We start from the raw sequence: 10,750 nt of genomic DNA on the forward strand, positions 1-10,750 counted from the left end.
CAAAATGTTGCCACAATAAAATGTCACATTAGTTGCACTTGTGTCCTTTTACTTTACATATTGTCGGTAATTCTACCAACTTTATTACAACTTCAAGATAAACAGTAAACACTGTGAGAGTTAAGCGAGAAATTCCAAGGTGTTTAGAGCAGGTGATGATGCCTTACTGTCACTGGTGTAAAATACTAATGTGAAACCAAAACAGACACAATTACATAAAAACACATGAACTGAAGAACACTAGCAGGTCTACTGACCCATACATGGCAGGTATGGACCAAAAGGCCAGCTGCTGCTATCTGTGACCTGGGAAGGGAGAGAGTGAATAAACTGTACAGGAGAAAGGCTCTTTATACAAACCCACAATGTGGAATTGTTTAAAATATACATAGTTTCCTATACCCATAATGCATAATTAACCCTTAAATGGTCCAAACGTATATATACGTTTTTTCAACATCTGAAAGTATGTAAAAAAATGTAGATGATCTTTTTTGTTTTACATTTGAAAACGTGTAAAAAAAACTTTTATCTACATTTTTTTTTTGTTATATTTGAAAATATGTAAAAAAAAAAGTAGATCTACTTTTGTAGCACTACGAATTTGAACGTCGATCTCTTTGGACCGTTTAAGGGTTAATTAAAAGATACAGTTTCCTTAAGTCAATTAATTGTTATTACAGTCATATTGGTTTTCAGCACTCTAAAAAACATAAGGTGAAATACAAACCTTTTTTCTCCAAAGCACAAAAATGTCTTAAAATTTGTAGACTTGTGTTATTGTGCCTATTTTTGTGTTGTCAAAGAATTTACTTATGTGCCCACTCCAGTACAAGCATCAACCATTGAGAACCCTACATTCACATCAACACAAGAACCATATTCATCCTCTTCAGCCTATGATGGCCACATCAACCATCTCCACAAACTCCCCATAGTCTTCAGATTAGTTAGTGCTAAATTAGATTACAGGCTGATTTCTAGAAATGTAACCTATGCTCTTGCTATTTGTGGTTGCGTGCGTGCGTGCATGTGTGTGGTTGCGTGCGTGTGTGTGTGGTTGCGTGCGTGTGTGTGTGTGTGGGTGGTTGCGTGCGTGTGTTTGCGTGCGTGCGTGTTTGCGTGCGTGCGTGTGTTTGCGTGCGTGCGTGTGTTTGCGTGCGTGCGTGTGTTTGCGTGCGTGCGTGCGTGTGTGTGTGGGTGTGTGTGTGGGTATGTGTGGGTGTGTGGGTGTGTGTGTGTGTGTGTGTGTGTGTGTGTGTGTGTGTGTGTGTGTGAGACTCGACAATCAATATTTGCACCAGTAACTCATTACAGTTGTGACCGGGTGTGGAAGTGTGAATTGCTCATTACACTATAATTTGTTCATGATTGTAGCCATGTATAAATGTAAGTAACCATTCTACAGAATTCATTACCTTTGTAACTTGTGAGCTCATTATCTTTGTACCTAGTTCAGCTATCAAAACTTTGGGGGCCCAGTCCCTGGACCCATTACGTACCTCTGTAATCTGTAAATACCTTTGTAACTTGTCATGATTGTGACCAGACCTACCTGGAGTTCATTACCTTTGTAAATTGTGAGTTCATTACCTTTGTAAATTGTGAGTTCATTACCTCTGTAACTTGCTCAGCTATCAAAACTTTGGAGTCCAGTCCCTGGACCAATTATGTACCTCTGTAATCTTTTGACTACCGCCCACAGGATGGGTATGGGGTGCATAATAAACATATTAAACTAACTAACTGCTCTTGCTGACAGTCTACTGTACTATATAATATATGTATATACTATGCAGGTGACCCATGACTTATGATCCCCCACCAGCATTTATGACCATTTTTCATGGCAAAATAGCCCCTAAAAAAATCATGTCCACAGCTGGTATTTACAACATGATACCATGGACTACACACATCACCCCACAACAAGTAAGAGAGAGAGAGAGTTAGACTTGCTAATCTGCAGCTTCTGCTTCAACTGTGTGCATCTCTTTCACACAGTTCTTCATTGTTAGTTTTGTACATTACCTTAACAATTTTTGATGGTCACAACGTCTGACAAAACAAAAAGCAATCCAAGGAGTGGAAAATAAACAAAGGAGCCCAGGAAAGCCCTTACTTTGGAAATTAAACATGTAATTGTGAATATTCATAATTTAGAAATTAACGTGTAAGAAATGGCTAATAAACATGAATTTAGGAATTCAACCATGAAAAAGACTTTGAAGGATAATGCTAAATATTTAAACTGAACTGAAGACAGCAAGATCAATGCAAACACTGAATGGAAAAAATACAAGCCTATTTTCATTTTAAATGTTTTTAGTTAATAAATGTAAAGAAATATACAATGGAATATTAGTTTTATTTGGCCTTCCTTCATATCTGAGGACAGTTTTGGTAATTTTATTGTAGGAAATTAGTTCTCATGAACAAAAATCACCATTTATGACATTAAACCCACAGAAAATAAGATCTTTAATTTGCAATGGTTCAATTTATGGTAGGTCTCCATATACCAATCAAGTTGTAAGTGAAGGGGTCATCTGTGTATATACACACACATGAAATCATGCAGTCATAACTGTGATGAACAGTTCAGTTTCTTCTCAAGCTTCCAACACAACTGAAACAACTCAGGACTGAGAAAAAATTTCAGGAACACAAACACATCCAATCAGAACCAGAGTGGAACAATTTTATTCATTGTTGCAATAGGGGCTACGACGTCCAATTTCAAGAGCAACCCCATTTCACGACAGCTAGGTCTGTATAAGTTATATTATGTACATGTAGAAATAAAGATTATCATCATCATTATTATATACACACATTCTCAAGATACTTTTTGGGGGGAAACAAAGCAGAAAGGGGAGCTAAACCCAGGATAACTTTTTCTCCTTCACTTGGAATGCTTAACAACAACAACACTTTCAAGCTTCAGCACCCCTCAAGGAAGGTTCCTTGATGTTGGTGAGGGGCTCTTGATTTAGGGAATTGGATCTGTGCTCCAGTTCCCAGAATTAAACCTGAATGCCTTCCACATCCCCCCCAGGTGCTGTATAATCCTCCGGGTTTAGCGCTTCCCCCTTGATTATAATAATAATAATAATAATAATAATAATAATAATAATCAAGCTTCAGCAAAAAACATACTATTTCTCAACCCATGGTGTAGGTCCCTTCTTCTTGGGAACCTTTTCCTTACTAGGACCTGCTGAGCTGGAGCTTGCACTCAGCTTGCCTGTCTTCAGGAAAGCATGCATGATTCCTCAACTCTGTAATAAGATAAAAAAAAACTATTTATAATTAACACACACTCAAGGATAATCCAAAATATTTCTGTAAAATAAGTGATTATGGTGTCACAACATACATGTACAGTGTAGTAATTGCATCTTTCCTTGGTTACTAGCAGATATATCTGGATATATATTCGGGGTTATGCTGAACAAGGTATGTTTGTGCAAAATTAAACTATGCCACAATGAATAAAATAGAAAATATCATACAAGGAAATAAATTTATAAATCTACAAATAGAAAATATGATATAAGGATCCTGGGTAATTTACATTATGTATGATAATTGTATTTATGTGTACCTGTGCCTAAATAAACTTAATTACTGTCTTATTCGCCAATGAAAAAAACGAAAGGTAACCTCAAAAATTTATTAAAATAAGTATCTGCTAATGTGTCATTTCCTCTTCAGGATTATCTAGGCAACATTACACAGAAGTTTTATATACCACACTAAATACGTTCAAAATAAACATACAAATGTATTATATGATGAATTAACTTTGATAAGCTCAACAAGGTGGTGATTGACTTCCCTTGTTATCTGTACCACTTACACGTTATGTATCATATTTACAACATAGAAGTACTCACATAAACAACCTAGAGGCACAATTACAGCTAATAAACATATAAAGGATGTCTTCCAACTACAAAAAGCCTTCATAAAGCAGCAACAGCTGAGTGATATTTCCCGCCTGACTGAGGTAAACACTGGCTGGCTGCTGCTCCTGGTGCCTCACACAACTGAAAATTATTACTCAACTTCCCTAAATAAATAAAAGTAACACATTACTTCATCGTGTTCTAGTATTTCTTGTTTTAAAACAAAAATTTATTTATTTTAATATATATTTTTGGCATTTTATTAAGAGAAAAAAAAAACTTAAAAATTTTTCAATAGTGCAACTTTTCCATTGTAATGGGTTCTCTAATTTTTTTTTCCGGTTTGAGGGCGTTAAGACCGTAGGGGGTTCAATGGAAGATATTTAGGTTCGATCCAAGGAAGGAGATGACAATTCCAGTTCCTTGGATCACGAGCCTCTTCATAAAATACATGATTTCGTTCGGATTTTTAACCCCGCAGGGTTAGCCACCCAGGATAATCCAAGAAAGTCAGTGTAAGTCATCGAGGACTGTCTGTCTTATTTCCCTGGCACTCCGTGTGTGAAGCGAGAGCTTTGGCAGCCAGGTCACGGGGTCACGGAGTCACGGGGTCACGGGGTCACCTTCATCTTCATTTATTTATTTGTTTATTTATTTATTTATTTGAACATGATACAGGGAAGTACAAGGAATGCAATTTTTAAAGTGCAGCATGCCAAAACCCCTTGTATGCAGAGCATTATGGGCAGGCTTAAAATTAACTTAAGATTAACTAAGCAATGACATATTCAGTGGTACAAAAATTATTGTAAAACAGATAACAGTTTAGTACAAATGAGTATTACAAAGACAGGTCATATGGTCATTTACTGTGTTGCTGTGTAATCAGTAGAATGGAGTATTCTGTTAGGTAATGAAGTTAAATATTAACAAAGTTTGATTGGGTCACGGTCACAGGTTGATATTTATGAGATACAATAATGAGATACATATATGAGATACGATTTATGAGATACAATTATTCAGTATTTATTTAGTTGTGGGTGAGTAAGTGATTTTTGAGAAGAGATTTGAATTTATAAACAGTGTTTCTTTTATATTCACAGGTAATGAATTCCAGATTTTAGGGCCTTTTATGTGCATTGAGTTTTTGCATAGCGTGAGATGGACACGAGGAACATCAAAGAGTGATCTGTGCCTTGTATTATGGTCATGTGTTCTGTTGAGGTTGGCAAGGAGATGTTTGAGGGGAGGGTTTATGTCAGAGTTAAGTGTTCTATGTATGTAGTAGGTGCAGTAATAAGTATGGATGTTTTGTATTGTGAGTAGGTTTAGAGTTTTGAATATTGGTGGAGTGTGTTGTCTGTAGTGGGAATTTGTTATCATTCTGACTGCAGCCTTTTGTTGGGTGATTAGTGGTCTGAGATGGTTTATTGTTGTTGAGCCCCATGCACAAATTCCATAGGTGAGATAGGGGTAAATAAGTGAGTGATATAGGGCCAGGAGGGCTGACTGTATAACATAGTACTGTATCTTCGATAGTGTGGAAAATTGCATTTATCTGAATGTATTATTATATACATAACAGTAAGTGAACATTGATAATTATTATTTATCAGTTAGACAAGTAGGAATTTGGGACACCTAGGTCGCAAAAAATGTCCCCCTTCGATACCTACAACTGTCATATCCACAAGTTGCTCTGGACCTATTAATTAAATGAAATATACATCACCAGGAATGCTGGTAAATATATAAATTTGTGGACTGTATATTAAAATTAAAAAATGATTATATATAAACACATTTACATAACAGAAGGAGAATATCTTAAAAACTCACCAATTTGACTGGAGATTAATGTGCATCATACTCAGAAAACCTCACTCTAACTAAATCTATGAAAATAATGCTGGTCAGAATTATACACAAATCTAGAGAGCTTATCTGAGGTTCCTGGAGCTGTCTTGTCCAGTCGTCTGATATCACAAGTTATGCAGGAATACACATCCACCAATTTCACCTATTTGAGAGGTGTCAATACAATTTTAACCTCTAGAGCACGAAAATTTCTACCCATTACACCAACATTCTAATACAAATTCAAAACCAAGATGGCGAGTGTCTCTTCTTTTTTTCGATAACATACTTCTTTTAAAAATACAATATAGGGCATCTATTTACGTATAAATTACAGTATTTCCGGAAAATATATACAGTATTTTCCAGATAGTATGCCTACGGTCTTGGAATTTTTTTTGGAAATTTGTTGTATATGTGTTTGGAATTTGAGTCTATTATCAAGGTGGATTCCTAGGAATTTTCCCTCTGTGAGTTTTGTGATAGGTGATCCATTTATCAATATGTTAAAGAGACACATTTGCAGCTCTATTACCAAACTGAATGTAGTAGGTTTTGTCAATGTTTAGAGTAAGTTTGTTGGTCCTCATTCAGGTTGATATTTTCTGTAATTCGGTATTTACAGTATTGGCTAGCATGACTGGGTTCGGGTGACAGTAGACGTATGTAGTGTCATCTGCAAATAGTGTGGGTTTGAGTAGTTGCGATGCATTTGGTAGGTCATTTATGTATATGAGAAAGAGAAGAGGGCCTAGGACACTTCCCTGTGGGACACCAACTGTAATTGGCTGTGCGGAAGAGTTTGCCCCATTTGTGTACACATATTGGCTTCTGTTGCTGAGGTATGACTTGAGGTAGTTGAGGGAGTGCCCTCTTATACCACAGTGCGACAATTTTATGTGGAGCAAGTCATGGTCAACTGTATCGAAAGCTTTACGTAAGTCAATGAAGATCCCCAGTGGGACTTCTTTTTTCCTTATTGCTGTATAAATATGCTCTAGCATGTGGATAATAGCATCATTAGTATTTTTATTAGGCCTGAACCCAAATTGACAGGGGTTGAGTATGTTGTGGGAGATGAGGTAGGAATAGATACGCTTATGGATTAATTTTTCAAAGATTTTAGAGAGAGGGTGTAAGTTGGATATTGGCCTATAGTTATTCAAGTCTGTGTGTTCTCCTCCTTAGGTTAGGTTATTTATTAACACAACCATCTTAACGTAGGTTAAATCTACATAATCATTACATTAATAATGGCATACTGCAATATATCAACTAGTTGATAAATAAGACACATGTGTAACACCTGGGTGTGGAATGAGACACTTGGTGCAACATTTGGGAATCTTTACTGTGGAAACGTTTCGCCAGCCAGTGGATTCTTCAGTCCAATACAGAGAAGAATGTTGTAAGACGAGGAGTTTGAGGTAATCAGTCCCTCAGCTGAGGATGGATGAGGCTCAGACTTCAGGACAGGTGGATGAGGTTCAGACTTCAGGACAGGTGGATGAGGCTCAGACTTCAGGACAGGTGGATGAGGTTCAAACGTCAGGACAGGTCGATGAGGTTCAGACGTCAGGACAGGTGGATGATGTGCAAACGTCAGGACAGGTGGATGAGGTTCAGACGTCAGGACAGGTGGATGAGGTTCAGACGTCAGGACAGGTGGATGAGGTTCAAACGTCAGGACAGGTGGATGAGGTTCAGACGTCAGGACAGGTGGATGAGGTTCAGACGTCAGGACAGGTGGATGAGGTTCAGGTGGATGAGGTTCAGACGTCAGGGCAGGTGGGTGAGGTGCAAACGTCAGACAGGTGGGTGAGGTCTGTGACCGGGGGGGGCCCTGGACAGGTGGATGAGGTTTGGCAAACGTCAGGACAGGTGGATGGGAGGTCCTTTTTAAAAGTCAGGGGCAGGTGGATGGGAGGGTTCGGGGAACGTCAGGACAGGGTGGGTGAGGTTCAAACGTCAGGGCAGGTGGGGTGAGGTTCAGACGTCCAAAAGGAACCCGGGTGGATGAGGGGGGTTCCCAAAAACGTCAGACAGGTGGATGAAAGGTTTAGAGGTTTAAGGACAGGTGGGAGGAGGTCCAAAAACGTCGGGGTGGGGGCAAAGGTTGGGTGGGGGAGGCCCAAACGTCAGGACAGGGGTGGGAAATGGGGGTTCGAACGTCAGGACAGGAATGAGGCCAGACGTCGGTGGGGAGAAGGTGAAGGAGTGGAGGGGGCAGGGTGTGATCCTGAGCCACCTTTCCCCAACTCTGGACGGGGGGAAATGTGTTGCAGAGGGTTTTCAATTTGGGGTCCAGAAGTCCCTGTAGGACACGGGGGCCGTCATTCGGGTCACTTGGGTTCTAAAAACCGGGTGCCCGGGGCAATTTTTCTAGTTTAATTTCTTTTTTTATGCATCCCATACCCATCTTTTGGGGGGAAACAAAAGATTAAGAGGCCCTATAATGGGTCCAGGGACTGGGCCGAGAGTTTTTATAGTTGGGAAAATTGGTTGTAATGAATTATTTAATGTTTATATCTAGTTACAATGAGCAGCGCTTTCCCAAAAATCCCTTTAAAACAGGAAAAAAAGGAAAGGGAGAAAGGTTAGGATCAGTCGTCACGTGAGGTCACAAAACCCCGAGCTGCTTTTTTGGGGGATTAGGGGGACTTACAAAGCATGGCTTGCTTCTGGTGTTTTAAAAATTTGAGGTTGGAGAGTTGAAGGAGGAGGTCTTGCTTCTCCAGGAGGGGATTAGGAAATAAGGCCCCCCCGGGCTGGGAGAGGGAGGTGGCTGGAGTTGTGGGGAATGGACCAGCAGTGAGGGGAGTCTGTCTCAAAATTGGGGGGGGTGGGAACGGCTACCGGGAGTGAGGGCCCAGCACCTGCTCAAGGGCGAGTGGTTCACAGTAAGGGAGGGCATCAGGGGGGGAAAGAAGAGGAAAATTAAGGTAGGAAAACGCTTTCGTTCCCTTTAGGGAAATGTACCAGTGGCCAGTGAAGGGGGACTACTGCCCCAAGTAATGGAGGAAGCGATTTTTGTGGTTGGTTCTCAGGTAAGAAAATTGATCGGCTTTTTTTAGGAATAAGAAGATGAGAGATAGAGGGCTTCCCCGGGGCTGGTGTTGGGGGACCAGGCGGGGGGAAAAACAGGGCAGGTAATGGGGGAAAAAGCCCATTATCTGTCTAAAGGGGGCCCGGGGAAAAGATATTGGGAAGGGTAGGAGAGAAGAGCTGCCAGATAAACAGGCCCGCTATAGATTTATTAAGTTTTAAGGAGGGGTCCCAATCATATGTAGGATCTGCCTAGAAGGGGGGTAGGAAAAAGAATGGCTGCCCAAGGGGAATTGAAAAATTTCTGGCAGACAGAATTTCTGTAAGGAACTTCAATCCCATTCAGAAACTGGAAAAGCTTTTTTGGCAAACATGATATGAAAGCAAGGGATGGGGTACATATCTCTGGGGCTGGGGGGGGCACTTGGAATTTTTTTGAGAAGGCCAAGGGGAAAAGCCTATGATTTTAAACTGATAAGATAGGGGGATGGGGGGTGGGAAAAAAAGGGTTTCAAAAACTAGGTTTGGGAAAAAGGGAAATGTAAAAAGGATTAGTATGAAGGTTTTAAAAAAAAAACAATAGATCAGGCCCGCAAAAAAAGGGGGGGGCAGCACAAGGCAGCAAGGGGCTAGCTCCTTTAAAGGGTTTTTATACTAATAGCAGGAGTGTAAGAAATAAGATAGATGAGCTAAGATTAATTAAAATGCAGGAAACATAGATATTATTGCTAAAAAAGAGACCTTTGGTTAATCTGGAAAAATAGAGAGATGCTCCCCTGGGAAAGTCACATACAAGGCTATAAAATTTCCCCACGACAAGGCAACAAAATGGTGGGGAAAGGGTGTATGTCAGAGACAATTTAAATTTTGGGGTTTGGGAAAAATATTAAAATTTGAAGGGCAGCCAATTTAATCTGTTTTACAGCTTCGGGGGCCGAGAAAAAATAATTTTGGGGGATTTACAGGGCCCCAAATCTTTATAGGGGGTGCAGTAAAATTCATGGGGCGAAATTGAAGGCATCTACATTTCGAAAATGTTTGGCCCCGGGAGATTTCAACTATAGACAAATTTACTGGAGCAATTTGAAGGAAATTTTAGTCAGGTGACTTCTTTTATACGATCCGGGTTGTTTTTTAAAAAAAGTTTTGGGCAGAGCCAACTAGGGGGAAAAACCTCCTTGACTTGGTTCTTGCCAGGGGGAAAACTAATTTAAAAATCTTGAGGTTAATGATGAGCGGGGGGATCCAAATCACTCAGTTTAAAAACATGGGGAAATTCCCCAATAATGGCAATCGTTCTGTCCCTGACTTTAATTTGATTTTAGGACTGAAAAAATTTCTTTTTGGGGGTGGAATTGGGAAAGACCTGTCAAGGGTCAGGGAGGTGGTGGGTGGCTGCTGATATAACGCTTTCCAGGGATAGTTCTAGCTGCTCAGTCAAATTATGCCAAAAAGGGGAAAAAAGATCAAACAAAATGATCCTAAATGGATGGGAAAAATAGATTAAAATATCTAATTGGTTCAAAAAAGAGGCGTTTTATAGGCAAATCAAAAGAGGGGGGCAATTAAGAAATTAAAACAAGAGAGAAAAAAAAAGGGAAATTTGAAAAAACAAAAAAATATTATGAGGGTTTAAAAGGAAGAGATTGGGAAAACTAACCTAAAAAAGGGTTCTTTTTAGGTATACAGAAGAAGACAGGGCAAAATAGGCCCACTCAAAAGTTCCTGGGGCAGCTCACTGACAGTGATAAGGAAAATTTTGAAATTTTACATACTTCCTCTCAGTTTTTTCACAGGAGGATACCAGGGTATTCCAGAAATGATAAATTATGGGAACAGGACGATAATAAAACCCGTGCACGATTAGAGCCAAGTGACATGGTCCTTAGGAAAAAAGATAAAAAAAACCAACAAACCCCCGGCCCTGATGAACA

At 39.7% G+C, this 10,750-nt stretch overlaps 1 protein-coding gene across 1 annotated transcript in view; it reads right to left on the bottom strand.

The window, feature by feature from the left end:
- The window catches only part of LOC128698731 (replication factor C subunit 4-like), a 74,634-nt gene extending 70,593 nt beyond the window's left edge, over positions 1–4,041 (bottom strand). The window contains exons 1-2 of the mRNA XM_070085043.1: positions 3,900–4,041; positions 3,160–3,281 (exon numbers count right to left, since the gene is read on the bottom strand). Of these exons, the coding sequence (XP_069941144.1) occupies positions 3,160–3,269 (110 nt within the window). The 5' untranslated portion in view covers positions 3,270–3,281; positions 3,900–4,041. The remainder of the gene's footprint in view (positions 1–3,159; positions 3,282–3,899) is intronic.
- Between the last annotated feature and the right edge of the window lie 6,709 nt (positions 4,042–10,750).

Source organism: Cherax quadricarinatus, chromosome 14 (assembly GCF_038502225.1).
Source record: "Cherax quadricarinatus isolate ZL_2023a chromosome 14, ASM3850222v1, whole genome shotgun sequence".
Taxonomy (NCBI): domain Eukaryota; kingdom Metazoa; phylum Arthropoda; class Malacostraca; order Decapoda; family Parastacidae; genus Cherax; species Cherax quadricarinatus.